We start from the raw sequence: 14775 nt of genomic DNA, 5'->3' as shown, positions 1-14775 counted from the left end.
AAGCAGGTGGGAAGATGCTGAATAAATCCCAAAATTCATGTGAGTGGACATTGATTAGGGAATAGTTTGTGGTTGTTCTGTTCTGTCACCAGTGCAGGTACCCTGGGAAATGCTGCTTTTCCTTAGTTCCAACAGCTCAAACTCTTCCTTTATCAGTGAAATCTTGAGGGAAGTTCTAACTTATATAAAAGGTTGAATTTAGCTCATCTGGGCTGATAGTTCTGATCAACCATGATAAAGTAACTGAGGCAGTGGGAAGACTTTAAATTTTGTTAAAAATAGCTGGATTCTGTATGTGTCTGTCCTTTTCCAAATGCTCCCATCCCACTGCTGCCTCCTGGGATGAATGGGAAAGGCAGGAATTCTGTTCCTCTTGTGAGGCTCATGTTTAAGAGTTAAATGGACCTTTTGATTGTTTTTATTGAGGAATTCCTGATTCTCCTCATCCTTTTCCAGTTCCTTTTGCAGGCAGAGAACCTTTTCCTTGTAGTTGGGTCAGAGCAATGGTGGGTATGTATTTGCCTTGGGGAAGGGGCACTGCAGCCCCTGTGCATCCCTTCTGCCTGGGTAATGGGCACTGCAGCCCCTGTGCATCCCTTCTGCCTGGGTAATGGGCACTGCAGCCCCTGTGCATCCCTTCTCCTGGCTCCCCTGGAGCAGTAGGCACAGAGCAGGAGGAGCCCCTGGGATGCAGGCTCAGGTGGGATCTCAGGTTGTTCCCCAGAGGGTGCTGGGCACTGAGCAGGGCATGGTGCTGGCCCCGAGGCTGCCAGAGCTCCAGGAGCATTTGGACAGGGCTCCCAGGGAAGGGATCTGAGGGGTGTGTGCAGGTGATCCCTGTGGATCCCCTCCAGCTCAGGATACTCCATGAGTCCATGAGTCCAAGGGCAGTTCTGTGCTTCCATCCCTGTGCTGGGTGTTGAATTCCCGGCTCCCTTAAGCAGAGGGGCACAGGGAGGGATCCGGGCTCTGCCAGAGCCCATCCCTGTCCCTGCTGGTTGGACTCAGGGATCCTGGTGCAGGCTCTGGGGTGGGCTCTGAGCCCTGTGTCCTGCAGGGATGTGTTACACACACAGCCCCTGGCACACGTTCTCACAGGAACAGCCACAGAACAGCGGGTCTGCTCCTCCTGGGCTCTGCAGATCCTCCAGCAGGGCTGCTCCAGGTGGAACTTCCCTGAGGAGAGCTTGGGAGGGGAGCTGGGATGTACTGAACAGTTGTTCATGACTTGCTAATGTGTAAATGCTTTTCCAAAGGCACTGGAGAGGTTTTTAGTGGATTTTAGGCTGCTCTGTAACGAGCTTTCCTTACTTGCCTGAGTGGATTCCATGGAAAGTGGATTCCATTGCATATTCCTGTGGAATATCTTGGAGCCATCTGTCCTAAGGCATGGAAGGTGTGGCCAAGGTGGGGAAGGTGGGCTCTGTTCATTGGATATTGTCATACAGATGTGTGGAAAAGCTGCAACACACTCTGATTTCATTCATGTGCTTGGAGCTGAGCTGTGAATCTCCCTTAAAGCTATGGCCCTTGGATCCCTGGCAGTGTCCCAGGCCAGGCTGGACACTGGGGCTTGGGACACCCTGGGACAGTGGGAGGTGTCCCTGCCATGGCAGGGCTGGCACTGGATGCACTTTAAGATCCCGCCCAAACCATTCCATGGTCCCTCATTTATACAAAATGGATTTCACTCTTGATTGATCTTCTCAGTTTGTTCATATTATTTGGGCTGTGTCTTTCCAGTGCCAGCCACAGCTCTTTGTGTATGTTTGGGATATTTTGGACCAGCTGCTGTCTCATGGGAGGAGCTGCAGGTCAGCAGCCTCTTGCACTCCTTTGGGGTTTGCTCCCACCAAACTTGGCCTGAGTTCTGTGGGTGTTTGGCCAATGTCCCTCCCGAGGGGACACGGCTCCGTTTGTGCTGCCCTGTGGGTGCTGGCACCTCGGCAGAGTTTGGGTGCTGTGGGAGTGAGGCTGGATGGAGGGAATTGTGATCATCAGTGGCTGTGCCAGCCCCTTGGCCCTGGGGAGCACTGCCAGCAGCTGCTGCTGCCACCAGGCGTGTCCCTTGGCCAGCAGATGTGTCCTGGTGACACAGCAGTGACACGGGGTGGTGGCAGGAGTGCTGGTTGTGGTGACACAGCAGTGACACAGGGTGGTGGCAGGGAGTGCTGGTTGTGGTGACACAGCAGTGACACAGGGTGGTGGCAGGGAGTGCTGGCTGAGGTGACACAGCAGTTACATGGGGTGGTGGCAGCAGTGCTGGCTGTGGTGCCATGGCAGTGACACAGGGGTGGCAGCAGTGTCCGGGGTGTCCCTGGAGGCTCTCCATGAGGATGTGTCACAGCTCAGGGTTGCTGGGGTCGGCCAGGCTGGATCCCTTGGTGTCCTGGCTCTGCAGGGACGTGCAGTGCCTGAGGGAACTGATGGAGAGAGGCTCAGGTTGGATATTGGGAACTAATTCCTGCCTGGGGGCGTGGGCAGGCCCTGGCGCAGGGTGCCCACAGCAGCTGGGGCTGCCCCTGATCCCTGGCAGTGCCCAAGGCCAGGCTGGACACTGGGGCTGGAGCAGCCTGGGACAGTGGGAGGTGTCCCTGCCATGGCAGGGAGGGCACTGGAAGGGCTCTGAGGTCCCTTCCCACCCAACCATTCCAGAGCTCCATGGTTGTGGGATGCAAAGCCAGCTGAGACTAAGACAAGTTCTCCCTTCCAACCCCCCCATTGCTCCCTGTCCCAGCTTCTTCTGTGCATTGTGAGAATTCCCTGTGTTCTTCCATGGCTCTTGCAGCCTTGAGCTCTCCAAAGCATCAGTGCTCATTTAAGCCAGAGCTGTGCAGAATTTGTTTTGCTGAGGAAGTGTCCCTGTATATGGCAGGGATCTGGCTCTGCTCCCAGGGAACAGGGACAGGAGGAGAGGGAGCGGCCTCAGGCTGGGCCAGAGCAGCTCAGGGTGGAATCAGCAGGAATTTCCCCATGGAAAGGGGTCAGGCCTTGGCAGGGGCTGCCCAGGGAGCTTTGGGGTGCCCATCCATGGAGGTGTCCCAGGGGAACTCCTGGAGGTGACACTCAGGGCTCTGGGCTGGGGACAAGGTGGCCATTGGGCACAGCTGGGACTGGATGGGCTGGGAGGGCTTTTCCAACCTCCCTGAATCTGGGACTCTGTCGAAGACTTTTGGGCACAGATTCTGGGTGACAAAGTTTAGAAATAAAACCCTGAACAGTTTTTGTTCTCATCAATGCCCTTGGTGTGGGTCAGTGTTGTACCTGCAGTTAAGTAACCACTTACTGGATGATGAGGAAATACATTTATATTCACATTGCATTTAATTTCCATTTGATGTGGGGACCTGCTGCTGGTTGGTCTCTGCCTGGGTGTGTCCCACAGCACACCAGGAATTCCTGGATTTCAGGAGATTGGTTAAAGCCCTGCTTGGAGTTGTGGGGGAGCTCATGGGCTGAGCCAGGCTTGGCTCTTCCCCTGTGATCCCCTTGCACTATCTGTGGTTGTTCTGAGCCTCATCCAGCCTGGCCTTGGACACTGCCAGGGCTGGGCAGTTCATGTTTGCCCAGTGCTGCAGAGGAGGGGAACTGGGATAACTGGGAGGATCCTGAGTGCCCTGATTGGTGATTCCTTGGCAGGGACTGTCAGTCCCTATGATCTTCCTTTGAGCTGAATGGTTCTGTGAAAGTTCATTTAGGGAAAACAATAAAAGCCTTTGGCCCTCAGGTACCTTTGCTTATTAGTAACTTTTAAAAATCTTTTCCAGGATTGGAATCTTGCAAAGGAATTCACACTGGATGAAAACCATTTCCTGAAGCTGGGTCTATTCCAGGAACTGTAACCCAAATGTTTCTCTGTCCGTGGAGGAGATTTCACATTTGAAGAAACTTCTACCGAAGGTAGGAACATCTCCCTGTCCTTTTGTCTTGGAATGGGTTGGGTGGGAAGGGACCCCAAAGCCCCTCCAGTGCCACCCCTGCCATGGCAGGGACACCTCCCACTGTCCCAGGCTGCTCCAGCCCCAGTGTCCAGCCTGGCCTTGGGCACTGCAGGGATCAGGGGCAGCCCCAGCTGCTCTGGCAATGCCAGCCCAGGCAGGAATTCCTCATTGCCAAGATGCCACCCATGGCTGCCCTCTGGCAGTGGGAGCCATTCCCTGTGTGCTGTCCCTGCAGGCCTTGTCCCCAGTCCCTCTGCAGCTCTGCTGGAGCCGCTGCAGGCCCTGCCAGGGGCTCTCAGCTCTCCCTGGATCCCTCTCTTCTCCAGGTGAGCACCCCCAGCTCTCCCAGCCAGGCTCCCTGGGAGCTGAGGGGCTCCAGCCCTGCAGCAGCTCCGGGTCCCTCTGCTGTTGGCCCCAGGGCTGCTTTGCAGGTGGGGTCTCACCTGAGCAAAGGGGTAGAATTCCCCTCTGCTGTGGGATCAGCCCAGCACTGGGGGATTTCTGGCCAGGGCCTGTGAAGTTCTTCATTAAGTGGCCAGTTAATTCCCAGTAATGAGGATGAACTCTGTGATGCTGCTGTGATGCTGGGTGCTCAGTTCTGGTGGCTGCTCCTGGGATTGATCCTGGTATTTAATGCCTTGAGTCATCTGAGAGGGAATTGTGGTGTCCCAGGGATGTTCCTGGGATGGAGTTTGGGCTGAGGGGCTCAGTCCCTGTGTCCCTGTGCCATCCTGGAGCCTGGGCTGCCTTTTTCCCCATGGAAAGGGGTCAGGCCTTGGCAGGGGCTGCCCAGGGAGTTTTGCAGTGCCCATCTCTGGAGGTGCCCAAGGAACTCCTGGAGGTGGCACTCAGGGCTCTGGGACAAGGTGGGCACTGGGCACAGCTGGGGCTCCATGGGCTGGGAGGGCTTTTCCAGCCCCAGGGATCCTGGGGTTCATGGTGTGCTGGCCAGGAGCCTCCCTAGAACCAGGTTCAGCTGGGAAAAAGTGTCCCTCAGAACCTGAGCTCAGGTCCATAGTGGCTGGGAAGGGCATGGAGCTCCTCTTTCCCTGCTCTCCTGGGCACTGCTGTGGCTGTGGCAGGAAATTCCCTGTGGAGGTGCCACGCCGTGCCCTCATTGTGGGGCAGGAAAAGGGAATGGGTTGGGATCTCTCACCAGAGTTCCCAGGGAGGAGTGGGAACCTTCCAGCAGAGCAGCTCAGGCACACAGCAGGAGCTGCCCTCTCTGCAGCAGCACTTCCATTGTGGATTCACTGCCCTGGCATTCCCTGGAGCTGTGGGAGCAGTGCATCCTTCCCAGAGCCAGCAGTGGAGTGGCTGACTCAGGCGTTTTCCTCTTGGGAATTCCGTTGGGAAAAGCTACCCTAATGCTCCAAAGGGAGAGATTTGATGTAAAACAAGTTCTGCAATGGAAATAGGGCATGAGTTAAAGATGCACAGACTGAAATGGTTAGGTGGGATATTGGGAAGGAATTCCTGCTGGGGCGGTGGTGAGGGCTGGGATGGAATTCCCAGAGAAGCTATGGCTGCCCTTGGGTCCCTGGAAATGTCCAAGGCCAGGCTGGATGGGGCTTGGAGCTCCCTGGTCCTTGTGACAGCTTTGGTAGGCTCAGCCTAATTATTTTTGTGTCCCAAGCAGATGTTGATTCCCTGCTGTTCCTCTTGGGAGCAGGGATCCTTCTGGGATCACTCCCAAATCCACTGGTTTGGGATCTGCCTGTGCCTTTTTCTCTTTCTGATTTGTGCTGATTCATTTCTTCCCTTTCATCCCGCTGCTGAGTCACCAAAGGGGAGGGAGTTTTGCTCTAAAGCTGTTTGGGAGTTCCATGCCCAACCCTTCTCTGGGAATTCAGCTGAGCCACTGATCAGCCTGGCCTTGTCCATCTGTGTTTTCCAGGTGGATTTTCCAGTGGTGGAACAGTTTGCTGGAAAAGCTGATTTGGGGGTTCACGTTCAGCAGGTTCAGTGAAGTGAGATTTTGTTCCCCGGAGCTGGGATAACTGTTACTGGATAACTGGAATTAAAGGTGGAGAGTTCTTGGGTGGATGTGTGGTCCTGGTGTTCTCCAGACTGCTTCCCATACTGGAATTGGAGGGAATTCCCTATGTTTTGGGGTATTTTTAGTTGCTTTGTGTAGCAAAGCTTAAAATTATTTATTCTTATGGGGGAAATAGGGAAGATTTTGTATTAAAACTTGGTAAAAAAAAAAAAAGAGCAAGGTTTAAATTTCCATCAGGAATCTGTGTCTGTCCAGGCTAAAACCCACCCTGGATGAAACTGGGACCTGTTCAGCTGGGCCAGAGCTGCTGGAGTTGGGGTGGCTTTGGGATTTTGTACTGGGTGTTACCGGGATGGCGGGAGGATCCCAAAACTCTTTTTGGGAATGTCCCTCCTTCAGCACTTCCATGTGCCCCCACCTAGAAAAAACATCCAGTGATTTATTTTAGCAGGAATGATCTTAAATGGACCTAAAAAATCGGTAAATCTTGGGAATTTTGTCCTGATTTCCAGGAGACATTGCCTGGGGGGTTCCTGCCCCTCCCTGTTCACTTTTCCTGGCACTGGAGTGCACAGAGCACTTTGGAAAGGTTGGAAAATGCTGTGGATGTTTTCTCTGTGCCTGTGTTTGCTGGGGCTCAGGGGGGCCCTTGGTGACACAGATCTGGCTGGGAACAACCCTGGGAGAGATCACAGCAACCCAGGGCCTGGATACTCCTGGAGCTGTGGGATCAGGGGGGCTGGGAAAGTCAGCTGAGGGTGTCCCTGTGTCCCTTTGGAGTCACCTGGGAGTGACCCTGTCCCCAGCACCACGGCGCCGGGTCCCTTTGGAGTCACCTGAGGGTGGCCCTGTCCCCAGCACCGTGTCCCTGTGTCCCTTTGGAGTCACCTGGGAGTGACCCTGTCCCCAGCACCGTGTCCCTGTGTCCCTTTGGAGTCACCTGGGAGTGACCCTGTCCCCAGCACCGTGTCCCTGTGTCCCTTTGGAGTCACCTGGGAGTGACCCTGTCCCCAGCACCGTGTCCCTGTGTCCCTTTGGAGTCACCTGGGAGTGACCCTGTCCCCAGCACCGTGTCCCTGTGTCCCTTTGGAGTCACCTGGGAGTGACCCTGTCCCCAGCACCGTGTCCCTGTGTCCCTTTGGAGTCACCTGGGAGTGACCCTGTCCCCAGCACCGTGTCCCTGTGTCCCTTTGGAGTCACCTGGGAGTGACCCTGTCCCCAGCACCGTGTCCCTGTGTCCCTTTGGAGTCACCTGAGGGTGGCCCTGTCCCCAGCACCACGGCGCCGGGTCCCTTTGGAGTCACCTGAGGGTGGCCCTGTCACTGACACCACGCCCCCAGCCTGCTCCCCTGCTGTTCCCACTGCAGTCCCCAAAGGGAGCCTTGGTTTTCTGGAGCTGCCGGCAGCAGGAGCCTGGGTTATCATCCATGAAAAATAAATAATTAAAGGACAAATTCCCCACTGGAATTCCCAGGCAGGAGCTCCTCGGGCTCAGAACATTCTGTGTAAAACATTGATTTTGTCCTTTATGCAGATGAGCAGCTCTGGGGCAGGTACTGTCCAGGACACGGCTTTGGGGAGGGGGTAAAATGAAACAAAATACAATACAATAAAATAAAATAACATATAACAAAATAAAATAAAATGTGTCCTCCCCCTAGCTCCTGAGCAGGTGGAGAATAAGAAAAAGAACTGAACAGAACAGAGGTGGCAAAAGGGGTCCTTTGTTTGGGGTTTTAAGCAGCAAGTGCATTACTTGTTGGAACTTTCTATAAACTCAGCAGGAATTCTGTTGGCAGGGAATTGAATATTCCCAGCCCTGAGGAGGCAGGGTTTGTTAGTCTTGGAATTCTGTGTTGGAACAGGGAGATTAAATATCTCCTGCATTGTCCCAAAATTGAAACACCCCAACACTGTTTTTTTATCATGAATAGGAATTCATTTATGGGCTGAAAACTGATGCTGCTGTGCTGGGACAGGGGAGCTTCGATCCAGTTGGGGCTCAAAGACACACCTACGGAAATCACCTTCCCTGGTGCCTCAGGCTGGGGAGGGCAGGGCTGGATGGGATATTGGGAATGAGGAATTGTTCCCTGGCATGGGGTGCCCAGAGCAGCTGGGGCTGCCCCTGATCCCTGCAGTGCCCAAGGCCAGGCTGGGCACTGGGGCTGGAGCAGCCTGGCACAGTGGGAGGTGTCCCTGCCATGGCAGGGGTGGCACTGCAGGGTCCCTTAGGCCCCTTCCCACCCAGCCATGCCAGGATCCCCTGAGCCTCAGTGCCCACCCTGAGGATCTGTAATTGCTGTTGTTAATGAGCTGTCCCAGAGCCTGGTGCCCACAGGGGTTGCTGTGGGGCTCTCCTTGGCTGCAGCCTCACTGCTCCTTCCCAGCCCTGCAGCTCCTGCAGAGCCTTGGTGGCAAACACAGGGCTTGGGGGGACACTGGAATTTCCCTGTGGGGCTGGGAGATGCTCCCTGGAGAACAGCTCAGGTCCAACCCCACAGCAGGAACTCACACAGAGCTGCCCTCCTGGAGCCCTCGTGGGTGTTGCTGTTATTGGATATTCCAGAAATAAAACCAGCAGCTGGGAAGGGCTGTGGGTGTCCACCTGAACAAGGGAAGACATCTCTGCTTTACTGGTGGCAAGAGTGACCTAAATTTAAACACTGAGATGAGAGAAGTAGCAGATGCCATGGAATCAGAGAGTTCTGGAATGGTTGGGTGGGAAGGGTCCCCAGAGCCCCTCCAGTGCCACCCCTGCCATGGCAGGGACACCTCCCACTGTCCCAGGCTGCCCCAGCCCCAGTGCCCAGCCTGGCCTTGGGCACTGCCAGGGATGCAGGGGCAGCCCCAGCTGCTCTGGCAATGCCAGCCCAGCACCTCTCCACTCTCGCAGGGGAGGTCAGGCAGCTTTTCATGGTGATGTATAAAAAGTTCAGGAAAGCTGTGGCATTGCCAGGATTACAATGGGTGTCAGTTTGGAAGGTGAGAATTCTGTGTGGATTCCACACCAATGGAAGGAATATTTCTGCAATTGAGTTGACTGAGCCCCCAAACCTCCTTCACTGAAGGCCTTTGGTGCCAGATTTTCCCTCGGTGAATTTATAACCAAGCAGAGATGGTTAAAAATACCCAAAGAACAGTTTGTGAGGAACACACCGAGCCCAGCAGTGCTGTCACTGCAGTGTCACGTAGGTTGAACATTCAGATGGCTGCTCCCAACTCCAAAATTCAGTGCTGAGATCCCAGAATCCCAAAATCCCTGGATTTGGAAAAGCCCTCCCAGCCCATCCAGTCCAATCTGTGCTTGACCTCAACCTGTCCCCAGCCCAGAGCCCTGAGTGCCACCTCCAGGAATTCCTTGGACACCTCCAGGGATGTGCACCCCAAAGCTCCCTGGGCAGCCCCTGCCAAGGCCTGACCCCCTTTCCATGGGGAAATTCCTGCTGTGCCCACCCTGAGCTGCCCTGTCCCAGCCTGAGGCCGCTCCCTCTGCTCCTGTCCCTGTTCCCCCCGGCTGTGCCCTCCTGGCAGGGACTTGTGCAGAGCCACAAGGGCCCCTGAGCCTCCTTTGCTCCAGGCCATTCCCAGCTCCCTCAGCCCTGCTGGGGCTCCAGGCCATTCCCAGCCCCATTCCCTGGACACTGCAGCCCCTCCAGGGCTCTCCTGAGCTGCCCCCAGGATCCCAGGTGGGCAAATCCTGATGTGTAGAAGAAACTCAGTTTTTCTCCTGTTCCATGTCCTGCTTCTGTGAATGCTTCACTTGAAGACTCACTGTGGAAGTTGCACCATGAAGGACTGAGAGGTTTAAAATCTAATGGGAAAATTGGGGTCTTCAGCTTTTTGCAAGGCCCTGCTCTGGTGACTGGAAGGCAGAGCCCCCTCAGTGTCATTCCTGGGGAGAAAGTGGGTTTTTAGGAGGACAGTGTCCAGGCTGTCCTGTAGCTGAGAGTATGCAGAGTGTAACCAGCAGAGGAACAGGCACAGGGACATTTTTGGAAAAAGCCAAAGGAATGGACGGAGAGAGTTCTGTGTGTGGAAATGGGGATGTGGGTTAGGTTAAAAACAGCCTTGTGATCCTGGGTGTGGAATCACATGGTGCTGCTGGATCATCTGGGAATGTGGCACAGGGACACAGCTCAGCCCAGGGGCTGCGTGTGCAGAGCATGGGAGCAAGGGCTGGCACTGCCCAGGATGTGTCCCCTGTGTCCTGGGAATGACAGCCACTGCCTGCTGTTTGTGGTAATGGCTGCAGAGGGACTGGGGACAAGGCCTGCAGGGACAGCACACAGGGAATGGCTCCCACTGCCAGAGGGCAGCCATGGGTGGCATCTTGGCAATGAGGAATTCCTGCCTGGGCTGGCATTGCCAGAGCAGCTGGGGCTGCCCCTGATCCCTGGCAGTGCCCAAGGCCAGGCTGGGCACTGGGGCTGGAGCAGCCTGGCACAGTGGGAGGTGTCCCTGCCATGGCAGGGTGGCACTGCAGGGGCTCTGAGGTCCCTTCCCACCCAAACCATTCCAGGATTCCATGAATTCTGTACCTGGTGTGGCCAGAACAGTACTGTGAAGGGTTGTTGAGGAGCTGAGGTGAGATGGTGAAGGGCAGAATTGGAAGAGGAAATGTTAAACAAGAGGAAGAGCCCTGGAAGAGTGTCCTAGGAGTGGTCTGAACAGTGCCTTGCTTTGGTGTAACTCACAACTTTTCCAAAATTTCAGGTATTAGGAAAGCAAAGTGGAAAAAGATCATTAATAGAACTCGCACAGAGAAAAATTGGGGTAACAAAAGGGCAAACTAGTGTTGGGATAGGAGTGCATGGTAATGGGGGATGCAAAGTGCAGTGCCCCAAGAACAAACCTGAGGGGTTGGAGTATCCAGGGAATGGAGATTGGAAGGGAATGGAGCCCCAGCAGGGCTGAGGGAGCTGGGCAGGGGCTGAGCCTGGAGCAAAGGAGGCTCAGGGGCCCTTGTGGCTCTGCACAAGTCCCTGCCAGGAGGGGACAGTCCAGGGAACAGGGACAGGAGCAGAGGGAGCGGCCTCAGGCTGGGACAGGGCAGCTCAGGGGGGATTTTGGGGAAATTCCTTCCCCAGGAGGGTTGGAAAACACTGGATGGGCTGGAGTCCCCATCCCTGGAAGTGTTCAAAAATGTGTGTGTGGAGATGGCACCTAAGGCCATGGGGTGGCAGTGGGTGGGGTTGATGGTGGGACTCGATGGTCTCAGGGCTCTGACATCAGCAGTGCTGTGATCATGCACAGTAGGTGTGGAGCAGTAACCAGTGCTTTCCTGCCCCCAGCCAGTCGTGTCCCATCACCATGTTCTGGAAGTTTGATTTGAACACAACGTCACACGTGGACAAGCTGCTGGACAAGGAGGATGTGACCCTGGAGGAGCTGATGGACGAGGATGACGTCCTGCAGGAATGCAAGGCCCAGAACCGGCGGCTGCTGGACTTCCTGTGCCAGCAGCGCTGCATGGAGCAGCTGGTCACCCTCATCACCCACGAGCCCCCCGTGGACATGGACGAGAAGGTCCGATTCAAGTAGGTATTGGATCCCTGCTCCCCTGGGACATGCCAGCCAGGGATCCCGGGGCTGAGAACACACATTCCACCTGGGCTCCGTTGTGCCACCTCCTCGGGGGAGGCTTTGAGCACTGGGGATGTTCCAGCTCTTGGGCTTTGGAGGGAATTGGTTTGCTTTTGATGGTTTGACATTGAGTTGGTCTCCAAAAAAATTCCTATTTCAAGTAATGTCTCCAAAAAAACATAGCTCAAGTAATGCCTCAAATAATCAAATCTCAAATAATGTAAAAAAAAAATCTTATCTCAAAAAATCTTATCCAGAGCTCCCAGCTGGCCTGGAAGTGGCTTGTCCTAGTGGCTTGTAGGGAATGCAGAGATTGGGAAAGATCCTGGTGTAGAAACTTGCTGTTCCCTCAAAATCCAAAGCCCCCTGAATAGGTTTTTATAGGAAAGGGAAGCAGAAGAGGTAGAAATCTCTGAATTCAATGGGTTTCCAATCCCACAGAACAAAGTGAGCTGAAAAATGAATAAAATCTGGGTTATTTTCAGTGTGCTGCATGTCCAGATCCTGCTGATTTTAGGGATCACAGCTGTGGGCAGGCCCTGCCTCTGCTCAGACCACTCTGAGCTCCTCACAGGGGTTTACTTCTCACCAGAGTTGTGTTTATGTATTTTTAACCCAATGTATACTCAAAAATATTGACATTTGGGTTTGGGGAGTTTGTTTGCTTTTGTGAAGTTCTTACAAAGTTTATATAAAAATAAAAGGCTGCTCTGACTATAAATAAATGAAACTGGGCAGGTTTTTCCTGGTGGGGATGGATCAGGGCTGGGGTTGGTGGAAAGCCACAGAAGTGCCACGTTCAGGTGTGGTTTTGGGTAAGAGTTGATAATGGCGTGGGGTGGCTGTTCCCAGGTGAGTGAATGCCCGGGAATGTGTGGGGTAATAACCTGGATTATCCTGTAGCTGCTGTGCAAGGATCCTGCTCTGAAGGGTGAATTTGGGATCCACCTGCAGAGCTGCATCAGCCCTGGGGCAAGCAGCTGAAGGACCTGGAGCAAGTCCTGGAGCTGCTTCCAGGGCTGGAGCCCCCTGCTCAGGAGAGGCTGGGAGAGCTGGGGGTGCTCCTGGAGAGGAGAAGGCTCCAGGGAGAGCTGAGAGCCCCTGGCAGGGCCTGCAGGGGCTCCAGCAGAGCTGCAGAGGGACTGGGGACAAGGCCTGCAGGGACAGCACACAGGGAATGGCTCCCACTGCCAGAGGGCAGCCATGGGTGGCATCTTGGCAGTGAGGAATTCCTGCCTGGGCTGGCATTGCCAGAGCAGCTGGGGCTGCCCCTGATCCCTGCAGTGCCCAGGGCCAGGCTGGACACTGGGGCTGGAGCAGCCTGGCACAGTGGGAGGTGTCCCTGCCATGGCAGGGGTGGCACTGCAGGGGCTCTGAGGTCCCTTCCCACCCAGCCATGCCAGAATTCCCTGACTGTTACCAAACAGGTGAAGAGTGAGGGAAGGGGGGCACAAGGACAGAGGTTTCAAGAAGGAAATTCGAACTGGAACACCGAGGGCTGATGTTCATGGAGCATTTTCCTGGCAGCTCTTGGGACTCCCAGGCAGAGCAGGCCCAGAAGCATCTCCAAAGCCTGGAGAGGGGAAGGAGAGTTTGAGTTCATTAGAGACCAGGGAAGCATTTGGGATAAATAAAGGCTGAGCAGGAAGAATGGGCTCTGTGTAAATCCAGATGGAATCCCACTTTGGCTCCTCAGGAAAGGTTATAAAAGTTGGTGAAGTGGAACAGGGAGAAACTTGATAGCTTTGGAAGGATCTGGGGCTGGGGATGCGTGGAGAGGGGATCATCCAAAGGCTTTGTCCCTGGAACAGTGGGATGGAGGTTCATAAAGTTCAGAGGGGAAATTGCAAAGAGGAAAAGTCCCCGGTAAATCCCCATCCAAGCAAAACTTGTGGAATGAAACACCTGAAAGGAGGCTGGAGCAGGAAAGGAGAGTGTGAATCTGGGATCTGCCAGTGTGCTGCTGAGCCCAGTGCTGAGGGGAGCTCAGCTTGCAGGGGTCAGAGGGGGAGTTTGGGTGAGGTGAGGTCCCTGCAGCCTGGGAACCTCCAGGGCTGGGATGTGGTGCCAGAACGGGAATGGTGAGGGGTTGGATCAGACCCGGGCTGTAAAAACTGCAGGAGCAGAACCTGCTGGGACAGGGAGAGCTCCCATTTCTCCCCGTCCATGGGGTGTGTATCCCAGGGAGGCTCCACACACAGATCTTTAGGAATTGTGGATGTTTTGTGCATGGAATGAGCCAGGAAAAGGAGAAAAGAAGGGTGGTGTTCCTTCGGGGCTGTGAGGGATGGAAGGGCTGGAAGGTTCCTCTGTGGTGGTGACATTGACATCCTCAGCCTCAGCTCCTTGGGCAGCACCAAGCCTGGAACAGCAGCAGCAGGGCCTGAGGGGCTTTTGGAACCTCCAGGGCTGGAACTGCAGAACAGGAGGCTGCTGGGGGAGGGAATGGTGCAGGGAAAGGGTCAGAGTTCCCAGCTGGCCTGGAAGTGGCTTGTCCCAGTGGCTTGTAGGGAATGCAGAGATTGGGAAAGATCCTGGTGTAGAAACCTGTGGTCACAAATCACTAATAACCCGTTGTGGGAAAAGTGTCCTCACCAGAGGGAGTCAGTCATGGGATGGGTTGGGTGGGAAGGGCCTCAGAGCCCCTGCAGTGCCACCCTGCCATGGCGGGGACACCTCCACTGTCCCAGGCTGCTCCAGCCCCAGTGTCCAGCCTGGCCTTGGGCACTGCCAGGGATGCAGGGTGCTCTGGGCACCCTGTGCCAGGGCTGCCCACCCTCCCAGGCAGGAATTCCTTCCGTTCCTTTGTGGAGGGCAGATCTCCAGTTCCCATCTCACTTGTGCCGGCTGTGGTGTGTCACTGCAGGTACCCCAACACGGCCTGCGAGCTGCTGACCTCGGACGTGCCGCAGATCAACGACAAACTGGGCGGGGACGAGACCCTGCTCAACATCCTCTATGACTTCCTGGACCACGAGCCCCCCCTGAACCCCCTCCTCGCCAGCTTCTTCAGCAAGACCATTGGGAACCTCATTGCACGGAAAACAGAACAGGTGGGAATGGGTCTGTCCCAATCCAGGGAATTCCCTGGCACTGCCCGTGCTGTGTCCTTGCTGTGAGCTCATGGTGCTCCTGGAGCTGGGTTTAACGTTGGAGGTGAAATGGGGTCTCTGAAAGTTCTCAGAATTCCTCAGTGCAGGGTCATGCTGCTGTGGACAGACTCTTCCCAGGGCTTTGAGTTGGGATCTG

The 14775-nt window shown here is 55.1% G+C and overlaps 1 protein-coding gene across 2 annotated transcripts in view; it reads left to right on the top strand.

Moving 5' to 3' along the window:
• The window catches only part of PPP6R2 (protein phosphatase 6 regulatory subunit 2), a 56451-nt gene that overhangs the window by 16304 nt on the left and 25372 nt on the right, over positions 1-14775 (top strand). For both annotated transcript variants that reach the window (XM_058806013.1, XM_058806014.1), the window contains exons 2-4: positions 3768-3900; positions 11235-11480; positions 14393-14579. In XM_058806013.1, coding sequence (XP_058661996.1) covers positions 11254-11480; positions 14393-14579 — 414 coding nt within the window. In that variant the 5' untranslated portion in view covers positions 3768-3900; positions 11235-11253. The remainder of the gene's footprint in view (positions 1-3767; positions 3901-11234; positions 11481-14392; positions 14580-14775) is intronic.

This window comes from Ammospiza caudacuta, chromosome 5 (assembly GCF_027887145.1).
Source record: "Ammospiza caudacuta isolate bAmmCau1 chromosome 5, bAmmCau1.pri, whole genome shotgun sequence".
NCBI lineage: Eukaryota > Metazoa > Chordata > Aves > Passeriformes > Passerellidae > Ammospiza > Ammospiza caudacuta.
The sequence above is the reverse complement of the archived record's forward strand: the minus strand, read 5'-3'. Positions and strand labels throughout refer to the sequence as shown.